This window comes from Saimiri boliviensis, chromosome 1, assembly GCF_048565385.1.
Source record: "Saimiri boliviensis isolate mSaiBol1 chromosome 1, mSaiBol1.pri, whole genome shotgun sequence".
In the NCBI taxonomy this organism is placed as follows: Eukaryota; Metazoa; Chordata; class Mammalia; order Primates; family Cebidae; genus Saimiri; species Saimiri boliviensis.
Window position 1 is genome coordinate 228,155,618 of NC_133449.1, and position 19,925 is coordinate 228,175,542.

Here is a 19,925-nt window from a genome sequence, read left to right on the forward strand (position 1 = left end):
ACAACCTAAATGGCCACCAACTGAGGAGCAGATAAATAAAATGTGGTATATCCATACAGTGGAATAGAATTCAGCCATTAAAAGGAATGAAGCACTAATATATGCCATAACATCTACGAAGTTTGAAAACATTATGCAAAGTGAACGAAATCAGACACAAAATGTTTGTATAATTCCATCGATACGAAATGGCCGGAAGGAGCAAATCCATAAACACAGAAAGGAGTCTGGTGATTGGCTAGAGCTAAGGGAAGTGGGGAACTGGGAGTGATGGCCATTGGATATGGGGTTTCTTTTTTGGTGTTGCAAATGCTCTGAAATTAGTGGTGATGGTTGTACAACCTTGTGACTATACTAGAAAAACACTGAATTATACACTTTACAATGATAAACTTTTGGTATATGAAGTATATCTTGATTTTTTAAAATATTTTTTAAAAAGCAATAGAACAACTTCCCCCCAAAAGCAATATATTTTAATTACATTATAATTCAAAACTCTAATATCAAAAAAAATCCCATAGGTATAACTACAAGACAAAAAAATGATGCAGGGTGATTTGAACAAATATAAAAGATGAATATATTTTTGTCATACAAAGAGCTTATTAAAAAAACTTCTAGAAAAATACCAATACCAAAAAATAAAAAGGATATGAGATGATAATTTATATGGTAAATATAGACAGATATTGGTGATAGCAAAACAACATCTCACCAATAATCAAGAAAATGCTTATTACACCAACTTATCATTTTTAACCCATTGATACAGTAAAGATTTTAAAAAATGATTCCAGTTTTCTTCTGCCCTAGTGGAGGGAGATTAAATCAGTACATGCATTTCTGAAAAGCAATTTGGCTCTATGCTGGGGCAGGGCACAAAAAGTGAGTAGTGCACAATTTGCTTTGAAGGAATTCTGGCTGACAGAGAGACACAGACATATAAACAAATCAATGCAATAATCTCTTAGGTGCTTTGAGCGAAATAAGAAGTTACCGCGAGGTCTCAAAGAAGGGAATGGCCAGGCTTCCTGCTGGTAGAGGAAGAGGACTGGGAAAGAAGATGCAAGCTGCTAAGGGCTCCATCCTAAAAGATGTGTTGGTATAAGTCAGACTGGAAGAGACATTCCTGCACATTAAAATTCCTGTAATGTGGTGGCTCTAGCTAGAGCCCAGGACATAAGGGGAGGGGTGGGACGAGGAGTTCACAGAGGTCAGCTCAGAGGGGCCTCACTTGGACTGGCTCACTCCATCACAGAACTCAGAGCAAAGCCTAGCATTGGGGAGGAAAGCAATAAATGTCAGTGAAATCATGACTATTTTCTCTTCTTAAAGCAACAAGGATAACCATTGTCTCTCTTTCTCTGCATGTATTTAAAATTTTCTACAATAAGAAGTAAATTGAATTATAATAACTAAAAGCAACCAGGAACCCTGGAATTCCTTCAGCAGATCAGATGTTCTCTTAGAAACGGCACTCTAGTAACTATGGAGAAGGGATGGGAAGGAAGCCAACCTGGAAGAGACAGATGAGGTGGCAGAGCAATAGTCCAGGCAATCGATGTTGGTGGCCTGAACCAGACCAATGCTGCAGATGTAGAGGAATGAAGACTAGTGATGTTCTGGTTTAGGATCCACAAGTGATGACTGGAATGAGTAGTCAGGCTGGGGTCGGGGGTGATACCCTGCTGGTTTGGGTGACTAGATGTATAGGAGACTATGCCTTGCATCCTAGCCAGGAAAGGAACCTGAGGCTGCCTGGAGAAATACATGAGTTTGGATTTGTCTTGCTGAGTATCAGGTAACTCTGAGAACCCAGGGAGAGATGATATATAGATAGTTCAATATAGAAAAATATGTGTTGGTGAATTTCTACATATAATGGAGGCCATATATCTTTGTGGTTAAGTGCATAGGCTTTGGAGTCAGCCTGCCAAGGACTTGATTACAGCTCTGTCATTTCCTAGATTGGTGGCCCTCAGGAGATCATTTTATCTCTCCAAGACTCAGATTCACTGGGGATAGTGCCAGCTACCTCATGAGCTATCAGATGATTAAACAAAAAGAGGCACACAGTGCATGTAGCATGTGTTTAGCAGAGAAAGTATTGAGAAAGAGAGGCTCTATCTACATGGTCTAAGTCTGGGGAGTAGATCCAAGTGAGGAGACAGAAAGAGCAAAAGCAAAGCCCCACACAAACAGCCACAGTAAAGAAAGGGACAGAACCACAGGAGTAGTGAAATAGAACAAGAAGAAATTGTCAAAGGAGTAGAGGGAGAATCAGGCGGGAGAGACATCATAAACAAAAGGAATGAAAATTTTGAGATAAGACTTAGATCCCTATATCCCTACAATGTTAAAATAAACCCTCCAAATTAACATAAAAAGATGGCAAATAATGTGAAGAGCAAATAAAAAGTCTGTAATTATATCACTCTACATATCTATCCATATGCAAATGTAGAGAAAAGTCTGGAAGTATGCACACCGAACTGTTACCAGTAAACCCATCTGAGAAAGTAAGTGGGCTTGGGGAAATAAACAGGGAGGGGATGGAACTATAACTTTTTACTTTTGTATTGTCTGAATTTTTTTTTTTTTTAGGGAGCGTGCTTTTATGTATCACTTGTGTATTTCAAAAGTAAGTATTAAATATGAACAGAAAGTTGAAGTTATATAATGAAGAAAAAGCTTTGAAAATTCATTGTTGACCCAGGTGACAACAGTTACGGCGGAGTAGGAACAAAACCCATCAGGAAGAGCTGGAAAGAGAGGAAGAGCTGCGTGCCTAGGAGAGCAACAGAACCATTTCTTCAAGAAGCTGGGCTGCATGTGCAAGAAAAGACAGTTGCAAGAGGAGTATTCAGTGCCAAGAAAAGACTTTCATTTCTCTTTCAAGACAGGAGAGATTTTTAGGAGACCCCAAAAATACAGAAAACAAAGCTAAGGAGCGAGAAGTAAATAGACTGGAAATACAAGAGAGAAATGGAGTAAGAAATCGGAGAGAGAGCTCAAGGTAGAAATTGGACTTGAACCAGAGATGGTTCTGCTGGAGCAGGCAAAGAGAGTCACGAGGATGGCTCCCTCCTGCAGGTGAGATGGTGTACGCATGAGGACGGGGCGCCAGCTTGGTGAGTGTAGGCAGAAGGTCCGACTGTGTGTCAGCTGGGTGCCTCAGGTGCAAGGCAAACACTTGAAACAAAAACACTGAGAAGTAGGAAAGACAGCTGACAAAAGTATTAACTAAATATTCAAATAAGAAAATTCAAGCCCAACTTTTCCCTGTAGAAAACAAATTGTAACCATCAAATCAGGTGAGATCTTTCATAATTTACACAGTATCCCTTCTCTTTCATGTTGCACTTTGTAGGATGTAAGAGAAAAAAGAATGTTGAATTCTCCTTCATTGTGGCAAGTATGGAGGCAAAGCCCTGACAGAAGTTCTTAGCAAAAAAATATATATATATATAAATACCTTACATGGACAAAATCTACATTTTCAGCTCTGAAGTAGTGATGGTCTTACTGTTACAAGAAGAATACAAATTATGGTGCTGGGATTCTTTAGGCTATAACATCACTGCCCATCTCTAATTTTTCTGGTCCTATGATGTTGCTGTGACACCTGAAACATTTTCAGCTTTTCTATGTAATCACTCTTCTCTGATTTGTGAGGCATTTCTCTCTGTGTGTTCTCTAAAGGGCTAATTTTATGGGAATGATATGATACACACAGTGGCCTTTAGTGCTGCACAGATTTTTATACTATATACTTTGCTGCGGATCAAGTCTTTTTCCAAGGATGAGGTTACAAGCGTTATGTGTTGGGTGTTTGGTGCAGCTACCACATTGTGTGTGTGTGTGTGTGTGTGTGTATTTTAAGGGAAAGAGAGCATGAACAACAGCTGTCTCAGGCACATGTAATCAAAAGGACTATACATGACAAACAGATCCAAGAGGCTGCATTAGAGCTTTCTTTACTGGAGAAGAGAACAAGGCATAATTGAAAGGTTTAACTGGAAGATAAAGTCTCTCTGCTCGCCAAGCTGGAGACTGACGGGTGAAAGAAAGGGTTAGGTCAGGCCCTTGCCAAAGTCCATCTGACACGAGCTTTATGGAGTAGAAACATATTCCTTTTTGTAATTCTTTTTTCCCTTTGTATGCTCTGCCCTTAGAGGAAAGCCTGCGTTTCACCTGTACAAGATACACCCTGAGGGGAGGGAAGAGAATAGAGGTGGGGATTTGAGCAGATTCAGCTGAAGAAATTGGAAAGCAGGCAAAAGATAGTGGGATAGTCTCAGACACTGAACACATAAATCTGCAGGGTTGCAAAGCTACACACATTCACCAATGCTCTGTGCTAGGCTCAATGTCCTTAACGTCTGTTTTCCCAATCCCTCCACCTTGGTAGAAACCCAAACTCTCCTCTCTCCTCAAGACACATCTTACTTCTGTATCAGCCCCCTGGATACTCATTCTCTCATACCAAGGGATCAATTCAGTATCTCACAGTTCCCTTTCCATCCCAGGGATAATCAAAGTCTTCCAATTTCCAGCAGAAATTGCTCAGTGCTTCCTGTCCAATGCTCATCATCTTTGCCCCACAAACCTGTCCTCATTCATCATTTCTTTTCCTACTGAGTGACACCATCCAAGCTAGGGGCCTGAGAGATGTGTCAGATGCCACCCTTGTCTAATACTGTCCAAATCCAGATCATCACAAAGTCATCTGAAATCTACCTACTACATCTCTGGAGAACCTTCCTCCTTCCTTCCCAAATGTCATAGTCTAGGTCCTGTGAAGTATTAGGCTTAGTCCATGGTGGCAAGATCCTTGGAAGATGTTCACCTGGATCCACGCCCATGCCATGACTATCTCCTAACTGCAGATACTTTGCTTGGTCCGTGTTATAGCAAATGAAACACTGAGAAGATATCTTTTCAGCTAATAAGCCCTAATGACCCGCAATCGACCAGGTCAGTGTCTTTGATCGTCCTAGTGTCTGCAAGTAAATCAACCATGAGGGACACATATGGCCAAGAAAACAAGAAATGTCAGGTTATTTTTCATGTCCAGAGTTCCATACTCAAGTAGAAAACCACATAGGAAATAAGCATAGACTTAACTGCTATGAAAATGCTCTGGCCTCAACCCATCAAGACAAAAACAAGACTGGGTCTCAGTAGCAGCTTCCCCTGAATTAGTGCCATAACAAGTGGTAAAATGACATCCTAAAAATGCCTGCATTCTAGAAATGCAGTATTTGCCAATGGTAAGCAAAACATTAAAATTAGCTTCTTGGACTGGTCAAAGCTTCCTACTGAAAAATGTTAATTTCAAAATGTTTTTTTTCTGGGCCAGATCTAAAGGAGAAAACATGCAACTGGACATCCCAGAAAATGACACTAAGATTCTCTGAAGACAACGTGGGGCAAGTAGATTCCTCTTGGACATACAAAAGCCAACAGCAACAAAGTGATTTTCATAGCACGCAAAGACAGCACACCCAGGCTGGTACTGAAAAGCCATCCCAGGAAAACAAGAGTGACTCAGACGAGGGGTTCTGAGCAGTCTTTGTATCTAAGTGGCATCTATAGGAGGATGAGTAGATCAGAAAAGAACTAATCTAGTGCTAAACTAATAAAAAGTTTTGATTTTTTAAAAGACGGATTAATAAAACCATAAATATTGAGTATTTAAAACTTTTATATTAAAAAGGCATCGGTACAAAATTAATGCCATCAGACTGCCCTGTGAGGGTGAAATGCTTAGTCAACCAAGCATAATTAATTAATTGTGTTTTATTACAATGCCAAAAAAAAAAATGGCTGATCAATTCTTTCTCTGAATCAGCTTCGTTAACTTTCTGGCTTTGCTCATGCATGAACAAAATCAAGGTGAATTTTACAGATCCAAGTTTATACCAAAAACTCAACTTAATCAAGCTTAGATCAAAAAGTTTTCTTCCCTGATTTAGAAAACAAAAAATTAAGAAATATCTCAATTCATAAAGCAAAATATAAGAACTCAGTATAAAGCAGTCAGAGTAAAATAAGCTATAAAAGAACCCAGTCTCATGTCTCAAGCCAAGAGAAAAGTAGACCTGGTAGACCAAAACGTCAAAACATCAAGAAAAAAAGTCAATTATTAACCAACTCTTCATATCCGAAAAGAAGAAAATGGTTCACCATTGTATCATCCAAACCAGTTAAGTGGTTTCTAAAGTCTGTCTCCTGACAAGATCACACATGCCCTGGATTTGACTGCATGTCAAACGATACCAAATACTTATCAACTCAGTTTCCTATACATGACAGAGTTCATTCCTGGAACAGAAAAAAGATCTCTTACTTGGAATCTAATCATCTTCAAAGCAATTCACACTACTTGTGTTTGGTTCACCAAGATATTTGCTTGGCAACTACAAAGGCATTTGGGGCTACTGATGGTACTTGCTCTTCTGGAATGAAAAAAGATGGGAAAACAGGCATGTTTTAAATTACGGATTCTAACTCCCAAGTAGAGAGGAATAGAAATGGCTGCAAAGATTGTGTCTGGAAATGACCCAAGGCCTCTACCTTGCCAGCTTAATGCTTCTTTCATCTTTGAAGACCTGACTTACTTTCTACAGCAAATCATTCCGCATTAGTCCTAAGTCTGGATCGAAACCCTCAAACAGAGAGCACCAAGAGCGAGGACAGCTGAACCAGGTGCCAGGGTCCTCATGACTTGTGGCAAGCTCCCCTGCGGCTCACGTAGAGAGCGGCACTTAGTTGCCAGCCCATTGCCTCTCAGAGAAAGAAAAGGAACTGAAATACTTTGCAAATAACATCTTTTACTCTCAACCCTAGTCTCACATTAATCTACTTTCCTCTTTGAATGAGGAAGAGAAAAACAAAAACAAAAACAACAAGAAAAGACTGCAGAGATAAAGAGGGTAATGAAAGTTTAAGTACAATATGGAACACTGGCTAAAGGTTCTGAGGTCCAATTGACTTGGGTTTGAATCCCAGCTCTGCAGCTTAATACCTTTGTGTTAGAATTTGGCCAATCTGCCCATCACAAATTTTTGTTTTCTCATCTGTAAAATGGGGTAATAATACCGTATTAGCTTGTAGTGAAGAATAAAAAGAGATAAGTATGTAAAGCACTTGGCACATTGCTTGTCAGAGAAGGAGCTCAACATAAGTAGCTGAAGAGGGAGGGGAGTGGAGAGGAGAGGGGAGACTTTCAGAGAAAGCGTCAAGGGTTCAAAGAACAGAACAGCCTGTACTCACTCAAAATAAATGCCTCATTCTTTTTTTTTTTTTTTTTTTTGAGATGAAGTTTTGCTCTGTCACCCAGGCTGCAGTGTAGTAGGGTGACCTCAGTTCACTGCAGCCTCCAACTCCTGGGTTTGAGCAACTCTCCTGCCTCAGCCTCCAAAGTAGCTGGACTGCAGGCGTGTGCCACCACGCCTGGCTAATTTTCTTTTTTTTTTTGAGACAGAGTCTCACTCTGTCACCAGGCACTAAGCTGGAGTGCAGTGGCACAATCTCGGCTCACTGCAACCTCTGCCTCCTGGGTTCAAGCAATTCTCTTGCCTCAGCCTCCTAAGTAGCTGGGACTACAGGCTCACTCCGCCATGCCCAGGTAATTTTTTGTATTTTTAGTAGAGACGGGGTTCACCATGTTGGCCAGGATGGTTTCAATCTCTTGACCTTGTGATCCACCCGCCTTGGCCTCCCAAAGTGCTGGGATTACAGGCTTGAGCCACCGCGCCCGGCCCTAATTTTCGTATTTTTAATAGAAACGGGGTTTCACCATGCTGGCCAGCCTGGTCCCAAAGTCCTGGCCTCAGATGATCCACCTGCCTCAGCCTCCCAAAGTGCTGGGATTACAGGTGTGAGCCACCACACCCAGCCTAAATGCTTCATTCTTATAATCAAACTGAAGAGATTTCCTGATCACCCACTACATAAGTAGCAATGCACTTCACTCAGATATGAATGTACCCCAATCCCTCTCTTCATTCTCAAGGTGTATACAATCCTACTTAGGAACCAGAAATCTGACATGTTAACTACATTAAAAAAGCAATGATAACCGGAATTGCAAAGTGGCCTGTGTGCAGTACACAATGCAAGAGCCACAACCATGTGAAGAGGGTGCCAGTGAGGGCTGACTTGCAGGGAGAGGAACAGACAGAAGGAGAAGGGAAGGCTCATCAGGTGAAGAAAAAGAAAGCATGACACAGCTAGAGTGTTGCCCCAAAATACCCGGGAGATGAGCAAGACAAAAGAGCAGGGAGTTGCAGAGTGACAGCCCGGATTAGGGAGTGGACAAGCGAAAAGGAAGAGCTTGAGAGCCATGGGAAACAAAACTGAACCGGTTTTAGGGACTGAACAGGAAAATAAAAGAGATGGCCCTGCCTTGCATCTCTCTCAGATTTCTTGTTCCCATTTAAGACCTTGCACACACCTTTCCACCTTCCTGATGTTTCACAGGGGGAAGTGAAATCACACTCTTCTATTTCCCTACATAGAGGATGTCATCACCTTCGTTTGATAACCAAGATGCACAGAGCAGGGTTTACAAATGTAGGCTGGGCTAGGGCCATATCCCAGCTCTGTGGCTTACTAGCTGTGTGACCTCAGGCAAGCAAACTAACCTTCCAGTCCTCAGTTTCCTTCTCTGCAGACGGGGGGAATTATAATGCCCCTCTGCAGACTGTTGACAGGATGAGTGAGTCAATACATTTCATACATTCTGTAACTGAAAATCACGTATACTACATATAATAATGCCTGGCACATAGGAAGAAATCCACAAAAAGGACTACCACTACTACTTATTATTATTATATGTATTATCATTAATCTTTAGCTGGAATATAGCCACGGAAAGCCCAAATAATTCTCTCACGCACGACTAAGGACCAGGCACCAGGAGAAAATTCATCTTAGAATTGCAAATTCTTTCACAACTACCACCAACAGTGGTAACCCCGATGCAGGGCCCAAACAATCAAGTACCACATAGGAGGACTCAGCCCATACCTGGCTTGGTGAATGGCCTCCATCCACTCTTTACCATCCTGCTCCTCCTCACAGCGCAGCTCCAGTGGTTTCTGACCTTCATGGCCAAAAAGAACAGTAAAGTAATACTGGAAAGGAAAACAAACACAAAAAGTTTAGTTCTATTTTTCAAGCACAACAGCATAATAACACAGTATTTGCCTACCAAGGGTATATATTTACAAAATGCATCAGCACTTATGCAAATTTTATTTCAAAATGCAACACATCATCTTGGTCCAGTTGGCAATGACTTTGCACCTAGAAGATACCATAGTCTGCATCTTAACACCCCTCAGTGAGGGTCAACCCTTAACACTACTGTAATGGACCTTTCTGTACAAGTACAAAGAAGGAATATTGTACAAACTGGGGTATGCAGATAAATGAAAGGTAATATGATATTTTCCAAAAGGTTTCCCTTTTTGTGGTGTGATAAAGCTGCAGGGACACATGAGTCTACATCACTGCACCAGCTAATTTTATTATCTGTTCTATTCTGTATCTATTCTCCATCCTGGGAAGCAATATCCCTATAATTATGCAGTCCAGTTGCTATCATTTGCCTCTTCTGCAATCTTAGCAGATGTCACCATTTGCTTATGCCCCTGTTTCCCCAGAGGTAGCCTTGTAATTCTGTTCAACACAGTATTCCAGAATGCAGACTTGAAAAACTGGAAACAACCTAAATATCCAAATGCAGTACATCTGAACAATGGAATACTACTCAGCAATAAAGAGCAAAAAAAATTATTGATAAAAGCAACACTGTGCAGAAAAAGCATCACGTTGAATAGAAAAGTCAGTCTCAAATGCTTTTCAGCAATAAAAAGAAATAATCTTGATAAAAGCAACAACGTGGAGTAAAAGTATCATTTGGAATAGAAAAGTCAGTCTCAAAGGTTATATACTATGTATGATTCCTGTTGTGTGATATTCTTTTTTTTTTTTTTGAGACGAAGTTTCGCTCTTGTTACCCAGGCTGGAGTGCAATGGCACGATCTCGGCTCACCGCAACCTCCACCTCCTGGGTTCAGGCAATTCTCCTGCCTCAGCCTCCTGAGTAGCTGGGATTACAGGCACGCACCACCATGCCCAGCTACTTTTTTGTATTTTTAGTAGAGACAGGGTTTCACCATGTTGACCAGGATGGTCTCAATCTCTTGACCTCGTGATCCACCCGCCTCGTCCTCCCAAAGTGCTGGGATTACAGGCTTGAGCCACCGCGCCCGGCACGATATTCTTAAAACAGGGACAGAGAACAGATCAGGAGTGCCAGTGGTCAGGGGTGGGAGTGTGTGACTACACAGGAATCACATGAGGGAGCTTAGGTGGTGATAAAATGGTTCTGTATCCTGATTATGGAGGTTATACAAATCCAAGCATCTGTTTACATTCATAGAAATGTACACCAAAAAACGGTCAATTTTATACTGTTAATATAAAGATAAAAATTTGTTACTGGTTTCTCAGGATTCCAGAACAGACATAATCATACAACCAAGATTCAAAGACTCTCAACCTCATGCTAGCTTGCTAAGCCACTCCATGTTCCAGCAAAGACAGACATGTTTTATAGCAACAAGCAGAGTCCTTAGATCACAGTTCTAAAACAGAAGTTTTTTACAACCAGCTTAGAATAATCTGCTAAGATGTGGAGAATTCTCATGTAAAATACACAGAAATACATATGTATATTGGGTTTAGAGTGTGCTTTGAATTAGACAAAGTGACAGACGTGTTGAGTGGAAGATGCATTGCCCTTCGACAATATTCACAAATAACAATACACCCAGTAGATCACGATCAGTCAGTACAAACTCAGACATCTTTAAGTCATAATTGAACACATGGGATATCTGAAGATTTGCTCTAGCTATAAAGTTTCAAAATGCTTTAAAACAAGCCACTAGATCTAGAAAAACTAATAGTGCTTCCAAGCCCCTTAGGATATGTTAGGATATGTCCTCTCATTTCCTTTTTTTTTTTTTTTTTTTTTTTAAGATGGGGTCTTGGTCTATCTCCCAGGCTGGATCTTGGTTCACAGCAACCTCCGCCTTCCAGGTTCAAGCAATTCTCCAGCCTCTGCCTCTCAAGGATCTGGGATTACAGGCGCCCACCACCACACGGGCTAATTTTTGTATTTTTAGTAGAGACAGGGTTTCGCCCTACTGGCCAGGTTGATCTCAAACTCCTGATCTCAGGTGATCTGCCTGCCTCAGCCTCCCAGTGTTGAGATAACAGGAGTGAGCCACCGCCCTCAGCCATCCTCTCCAATTTCCTGACCACTGTGAATCAAAGTAGGGCAAAGCAGTAAACCAAGCTGAGGGAAAATCCCAAACTGGGCAAAACATACATAGCCAAGCTAAAGTAGGGGAGAAAAGAAGGAATCCTTTGGTGTAGAAACAAAGGTGAAAGGCAAAGCCAAAGCAAAAAGCATAGTAACTAAGGTTCTAACATCCAAGGGGGTGGGGGCCTTGAATCTCATGGTCTTGGCCCTGTGCAGGGCACCAAGTTGGAGCCAAGATCCATGCATAATATTGGAACATATGAAGGGTTACCACCTCCATGCAACAGAGACTAGAAAAACTCTGCCCCAAATCCACCATACACCAGGATAATTTCCAATTGCATCAGAAATTTTAATGTTCTGTTGTATTGATAATTATTACAATAATATCAAATACTTCTTATAATATTACTATCAGTAGTAGTAATTATAAAATTATAAAGTATCTTATTCCTCTTTTGCTTATTTCCCAACAATTCCATTTCCCTGATTGAAGGATACTATCAAGTCACTTAAAAAACAAAATAGACCTGAGGAAGATGGCCGATTAGGAGCAGCTCAGGATTGCAGCTCCCAGAGAAAGCCTGGGAGGGTGAGTGGACGCCACATTTCCAGACAGATTTTTATTACCCACAGACCAGGAGACTCCCAGGTGGCGGAGCCCCAGGGGTCAATAGCATGGCTGTTTTCACCGGCGAGGCTGTTTTCGCCAGCACCCCTGCACGGTGGTTCTCCATACAAAATACACAGGTCCAGGCGCCATTTTAGCTGATGATTGGAACTCCTGGCATACAGAGTCACCCATTCAACTCATTTTAAAAAAGGGGACCGAAACAGGGAGCCAGGCCAGGAGATTCCTGGGCAAAAATGCACCACGAATCTCAGCGCGGCTGTTTCAGCTGGCGCAGTGGGTCACCACACAGGAAATCGCACAGATCCCAGTGCCTTTTCAAAAGGCAACTGGAACAACTGGGACACAGAGTCACCCATTCAACTCAGTAAAAAAGGGCTCTGAGGCAGGGAGCCAGGTGATCAGGCTTGGCTGGTCGCACCCCCGCAAAAAAACAGCAATCTGAAACGCTCTGGGTTGAGAGTTTCACAGCAACCCCAGCTGAATCTGGGAGGGTCCAACTCTGTGGGGGAGGGGTATCCATCATTACTGAGGCAGTCCACCAGTAAGGAGGTAGTCCTCCATTGCTGAGTCAGCCCGCCATTGCCGAGGCAGCCCACGATTACAGAGAGAGTCCACCACTATAGAGGTGGGCCGCCATTGCTGAGGCAGTTCTAACTACAGATATTGATCGACTTACGACCTATGCAACTTATGACCATTCGACTTTACGACCACAATCGCTAGCCACGACTGCTCTGCGTCTGGCAGTGCAAACGTTGCCCAGCTGGACGTAGGACAGTGCGGACCAGCTTCCGGAAGCACTACCATCTCCGCGTGCACCATTTCAACTGTTATCCCAGACTCAGTATGGCAATTTGTGTTTTGTGTCTTGGATATTTTTCATTAAACCCCTCCCAAGATGTCTACCAAGAGGAATTGCCAATAAAATGTTTTGTACATGTTTATATATTTTGATATGTTTTGCAACTGGGAAATGTTTCCTATGGTAGTTTTTACACCTGTATTTTGTATTTTTGTATGCACCTGTATTTTGTAATTTGGTATGTTTTGCAAGTATTAAACCAGTTGTACTGGTAATGCAGTGTTTTACTTAAACCTGACGAATGTAAAAATAAGAAACAAAATGGTGCAGAGATGATACAAATGGCATAAAATGAACAAAGAAAATTATGAAATATAACAATAATGAAAGAAAATTATGATCAAATATGACTTACAGATTTTTATAACATCATTTCACAGTACTGTACATATAGCCTACTCAACTTACGACCAAATCGTGTTACGACCAGTCTGTTGGAACCAATCGTGGTCATAAGTTGAGCACTAGCTGTATATCCATATAAACAGGACTGCAGGGAAGTTCACATGGCATCTGGGTGGAGCCCACAGCTGCTCAGCAAAGCCTCTGCAGGCAGACAGTGACTAGGCTGCCTCCTGGCTGGGCAGTGCAGCCCTGAAAAAAGGCAGCGGCACAACAGAAACACATAAATAAAGCCCTAAATCCCCAGAACAGAGCACCTGGGAAAAAGGGAAAAAGAAAAAACGGGTTTATGAGTTCTGCTACAGCAGACTTACATGTACATGCCCAGCAGCTCTGAATGAACAAAGGAGCTCACAGCTCAGCATGTGAGCTCCTATAAAGGACAGACTGTCTCCTCAAGCAGCTCCCTGACCCCTGTATATCCAAAGAGTCACCTCATAAAGGAGAGCTTAAACTGACATCTAGCAGGTATCCTTCTGGGACAAAGATAGCAGAAGAAGAAACTGGCAGCAACCCTTACTGTTCTGCAGCAGCTGCAGGTGATCACCAGGCAAGCAGGGCCTCAGCAGTCCTACAACAGAGGGGACCTCAGCAGTTCTACAGCAGAGGGGCCTGAATGTTAGAAAGAAAACTAAGAAACAGGAAGAAATAACTTCATCATCAACTAACTGGATGTCACTCAGAGACCCAATCTGAAAGTCAACAACTACAAAAACAACAGGCAGATAAATCCACAAAGATGGGAAGAAACCAGTGCAAAAAGGATGAAAACACCCGAAACCCGAACACCTCTCCTCCTACAAGGGATCACAAATCCTCACCAGCAAGGGAACAAGGCTGCATGGAGAATGAGTGTGATGAAATGACAGAATCAGACTTAAGAAGGTGGGTAATAAGAAACTTCTGTGAGCTAAAAGAACATGTTCTAACCCAATGTAAAGAAACTAAGAACCTTGAAAAAATATTTGATGAAATGCTAATGAGAATGGACAACATAGAGAGGAATATAAGTGAACTGATGGAGCTGAAAAACACAACACAAGAACTTTGCGAAGCATGCACAAATTTCAACAGCTGAATTGACCAAGCAGAAGAAAGGATATCAGCGGTTGAAGATCAACTAAATGAAATAAAACGAGAAGGCAAGAACAGAGAAAAAAGGGTAAAAAGGAATGAACAAAGTTTCCAACACATGTGGGACTTTGTGAAAAGACCTAATCTGCGTTTGATAGGTGTACCTGAATGTGACGAAGAGAATGAATCCAAGCTAGAAAATACTCTTCAGGATATTATCCAGGAAAACTTCCCCAACCTACCAAAGCAGGCCAATATTCATGTCCAGGAAATAGAGAACACCACAGAGATATTCCTCAAGAAGAGCAACCCTAAGGCACACAATTGTCAAATTCACCAGGGTTGAAATGGAGAAAATGCTAAGGGCAGCCAGAGAGAAAGGTCAGGTTATCCACAAAGGGAAGCCCATCAGACTCACAGCAGATCTCTCAGAAGAAACCCTACAAGCCAGAAGAGAGTGTGGACCAATATTCAACATGCTTAAAGAAAAGAACTTTTAACCCAGAATCTCATATCCAGCCAAACTAAGCTTCATAAGTGAAGGAAAAATAAAATCCTTTGTGAACAAGGTAATACTCAGAGATTTCATCACCACCAGGCCTGCTTTACAAGAACTCCTGAAAGAGGCTCTACACATATAAAGGAACAGTCAGTACCAGCCACTCCAAAAACATACCAAATGGTAAAGAGCATCAACACAATCAAGAATCTGCATCAACTAACAGGCAAAACAACCAGCTAGCATCAAAATGGCAGTATCAAATTCACACGTAACAATATTAACCCTAAATGTAAATGGACTAAATGTCCCAATCAAAAGACACAGACTGGCAAATTGGATAAAAAGCCAAAACCCATCAGTGTGCTGTATCCAGGAAACCCATCTCACATGCAAGGATACACAAAGGCTCGAAATATAGGGATGGAGGAAGATTTACTAAGCAAATGGAGAGCAAAAAAAAACATCGGAGTTGCAATTCTTGTCTCTGATAAAATAGACTTTAAAGCATCAAAGATCAAAAGAGACAAAGAAGGACATTACATAATGGTAAAAGGATCAATGAAACAAGAAGAGCTAACGATCCTAAATATATACGCACCCAATACAGGAGCACCCAGATACATAAGGCAAGTTCTTAATGACTTACATAGAGACTTAGACTCCCACACAATAATAGTGGGAGACTTTAACAGCCCATTGTCAATATTAGACAGATCAACAAGACAGAAAATTAACAAGGATATCCAGGACTTGAATTCAGATATGGAACAAGCAAACCTAATAGACATTTACAGAACTCTCCACCCCAAATACACAGAATATACATTCTTCTCAGCACCACATCACACCTACTCTAAAATTGACCATGTAATTGGAAGCAAATCACTCCTCAGCAAATGCAAAAGAATGGAAATCATAACAAACAGACTCTCAGACCACAGTGTAATCAAGGTAGAACTCAGAATGCAGAAACTAACTCAGAATTGCACAGCTTCATGGAAACTGAACAACTGGCTCTTGAATATTGACTGGATAAACAATGAAATGAAGGCAGAAATAAAGATGTTCTTCGAAACCAACGAGAATGAAGACACAACATACCAGAATCTCTGGGACACATTTAAAGCAGTCTCTAGAGGAAAACATATAGCAATAAGTGCCAACAGGAGAAGCAAGGAGAGATCAAAAATTGACACCCTATCATCAAAATTGAAAGAGCTAGAGGAGCAAGATCAAAAAAAACCTCAAAACCTAGCAGAAGACAAGAAATAACTAAGATCAGAGCAGAACTGAAGGAGATAGAGACACAAAAAGCCCTTCAAAAAATCAATAAATCTAGGAGCTGGTTTTTTGAAAAGATCAACAAAATAGACAGACCATTAGCCAGATTAATAAAAAAGAAAAGAGAGAATAACCAAATAGACGCAATAAAAAATGATAAAGGGGATATCACCACAGATTCCACAGAAATTCAAACCATCAGCAGAGATTACTACAAACAACTCTATGCACATAAACTAATAAATCTGGAAGAAATGGATAAATTCCTGGACACTTGCCTCCACCCAAGCCTAAACCAGGAAGAAGTTGAAACCCTGAATAGACCAATAACAAGGTCTGAAGTTGAGGCAGCAATTAAGAGCCTACCACCCAAAAAAAGCGCAGGTCCAGATGGGTTCACAGCCAAATTCTACCAGACATACAAAGAGGAGCTGGTACCATTCCTTCTGAAAATACTCCAAATAATCCAAAAAGAGGGAATCCTTCCCAAATCATTTTATGAGACCAACATCATTCTGATACCAAAACCTGGCAGACTCAACAAGAAAAGAAAACTTCAGGCCAATATCCATGATGATCATAGATGCAAAAATCTTCAATAAAATACTGGCAAGCCAAATGCAACAGTACAACAAAAAGCTTATCCACCATGATCAAGTAGGATTCATTCGAGGGATGCAAGGCTGGTTCAACATACACAAGTCTATAAACGTAATTCACCACATAAACAGAACCAAAGACAAAAACCACATGATCATCTCAATTGTTGCAGAGAAGGCCTTTGACAAAATTCAACAGCGCTTTATGCTAAAAACCCTCAATAAACTAGGTATTGATGGAATGTATCTCAAAATAATAATTTTATGACAAACCAACAGCCAATATCATACTGAATGGCCAAAAACTGGAAGCATTCCCTTTGAAATCTGGCACTAGACAAGGATGCCCTCTTTCACCACTCCTATTCAATATAGTACTGGAAGTTCTAGCCAGATCAATCAGGCAAGAAAAAGAAATAAAGGGTATTCAAATAGGAAAGGAGGAAGTCAAACTGTCTCTATTTGCAGACGACATGATTGTATATCTAGAAGACCCCATTGTCTCAGCCCAAAATCTCCTGAAACTTATAAGCAACTTCAGCAAAGTCTCAGGATGCAAATTCAATGTGCAAAAATCAGAAGCATTCCTATACACCAATAACAGACTTAAAGAGAGCCAAATCAAGAATGAACTGCCATTCACAATTGCTACAAAGAGAATAAAATACCTAGGAATACAACTAACAAGGAACATAAAGGACCTCTTCAAGGAGAATTACAAGCCACTGCTCAATGAAATAAGAGAGGACACAAACAGATGGAGAAACATTCCATGTTCATGGTTAGGAAGAATTACTATCGTGAAAATGGCCATACTGCCCAAAGTAATTTACAGATTCAATGTTATCCCCATCAAGCTACCAGTGACCTTCTTCACAGAACTGGAAAAAACCACCTTAAACTTTATATGGAACCAAAAGAGAGCCCGTAGAGCCAAGTCAATTCTAAGCAAAAAGAACAAAGCAGGAGGCATCACACTACTGGACTTCAAACTATACTACAAGGCTACAGTAATCAAAACAGCATGGTACTGGTACCAAAACAGAGATATAAACCAATGGAACAGAACAGAAGCCTCAGAGGCAACACCACACATCTACAACCATCTGATCTTTGACAAACCTGATAACAACAAGCAATGGAGAAAGGATTCCCTGTTTAATAAATGGCGTTGGGAAAACTGGTTAGCCATGTGCAGAAAGCAGAAACTGGATTCCTTCCTGAAACCTTACACTAAAATTAACTCCAGATGAATTAAAGACTTAAACATAAGACCTAACACCATAAAATCCCTAGAAGAAAATCTAGGCAAAACCATTCAGGACATAGGCGTAGGCAAGGACTTCATGACCAAAACACCAAAAGCAATGGAAACAAAAGCCAAAATAGACAAATGGGATCTAATCAAACTCCATAGCTTCTGCATGGCAAAAGAAACAGTCATTAGAGTGAATCGGCAACTGACAGAATGGGAAAAAATTTTTGCAGTCTACCCATTTGACAAAGGGCTGATACACAGAATTTACAAAGAACTAAACAGATTTACAAGAAAAAAACAAACAAGCCCATTCAAAAGTGGGCAAAGGATATGAACAGACACTTTACAAAAGAAGACATACACGAGGCCAACAAACATATGAAAAAATGCTCATCATCACTGGTCACTAGAGAAATGCAAATTAAAACTACATTGAGATACCATCGCATGCCAGTTAGAATGGCGATCATTAAAAAATCTAGAGACAATAGATGCTGGAGAGGATATGGAGAAATAGGAACACTTTTACACTGTTGGTGGAAGTGTAAATTAGTTCAACCATTGTCGAAGACAGTGTGGCAATTCCTTAAGTACATAGAAATAGAATTTCTATTTGACCCAGCAATCCCATTACTGGGTATATATCCAAAGGATTATAAATTGTTCTACTATAAGGACACATGCACACGAATGTTCATTGCAGCACTGTTTACAGTAGCAAAGACTTGGAACCAACACAAATGCCCATCAATGATAGACTGGACAGGGAAAATGTGGCACATATACACCATGGAATATGATGCAGCCATCAAAAACGATTACTTCTTATCCTTTGTAGTGACATGGATGAACCTGAAAACCATCATTCTCAGCAAACTGACACAAGAGCAGAAAATCAAACACCACATGTTCTCACTCATAGGCGGGTGTTGAACAATGAGAACACATGGACACAGGGAGGGGAGCACTACACACTGGGGTCTGTTGGGGGGAAATAGGGGAGGGACAGTGGGGGGTGGGGAGTTGGGGAGAGATAGCATGAGGAGGAATGCCAGATATAGGTGAAGGGGAGGAAGGCAGCAAATCACACTGCCATGTGTGTACCTATGCAACTATCTTGCATGTTCTTCAAATGTACCCCAAAACCTAAAATATAATAAAAAATAAATAAAAATAAAATAAAAGAATACCATAGTGGTACTGCAGGCAGGGAAAAGTCAGCGAGGACTTGGGCAGCCTCCATTTCCGGAGCTGCAAAATGAGAAAATAAACAAACAAACAAAAATCTGGGGACAACAGATGCTGGAGAGGATGTGGAGAAATAGGAACACTTTTACACTGTTGGTGGGAGTGTAAATTAGTTCCACCATTGTGGAAGACAGTGTGGCGATTCCTCAAGGACCTAGAAATAGAAATTCCATTTGACGCAGCAATCCCATTACTGGGTATATAACCAAAGGATTATAAATCATTCTACTATAAGGACACATGCACACGAATGTTCATTGCAGCACTGTTTACAATAGCAAAGACCTGGAACTAACGTGAATGCCCATCGATGATAGACTGGACAGCCAAAGTGTTTTCTACAGTGGCTGGCGGGGTGGGTGGGGAGTTGGGGAGAGATAGCATGGGGAGAAATGCCAGATATAGGTGATGGGGAGGAAGGCAGCAAATCACACTGCCATGTGTGTATCTATGCAACAATCTTGCATGTTCTTCACATGTACCCCAAAACCTAAAATGCAATTTAAAAAAAACACAGAAAAAAAATAAAATAAGTTGAGCATGGTGGCTCACACCTGTAATTGCGCTACTTTTGGAGGCTAAGGCAGGAGGATTGCTTGAGCCCAGGAGTTTGAGATCATCCTGGGCAATATAGTGAGACCCTGTTTCTACAAAAAGTAAAATTAAAAAATTAGTTAGGTATGGTGGCACATGCCTGTAGTCCCAGCTACTCAGG

At 41.1% G+C, this 19,925-nt stretch overlaps 1 protein-coding gene across 3 annotated transcripts in view; it reads right to left on the reverse strand.

Annotated features, from left to right (window-relative positions):
- Window positions 1-19,925, reverse strand: part of RASGRF2 (Ras protein specific guanine nucleotide releasing factor 2) — a 374,367-nt gene that overhangs the window by 186,598 nt on the left and 167,844 nt on the right. For 2 of the 3 annotated variants that reach the window (XM_074384260.1, XM_003920945.4), the window contains one exon: window positions 9,043-9,149. In XM_074384260.1, the coding sequence (XP_074240361.1) occupies window positions 9,043-9,149 (107 nt within the window). Of the gene's footprint in view, window positions 1-9,042; window positions 9,150-19,925 lie in introns of those variants that run through there. The other variant, XM_039474667.2, reaches the window with a different exon arrangement.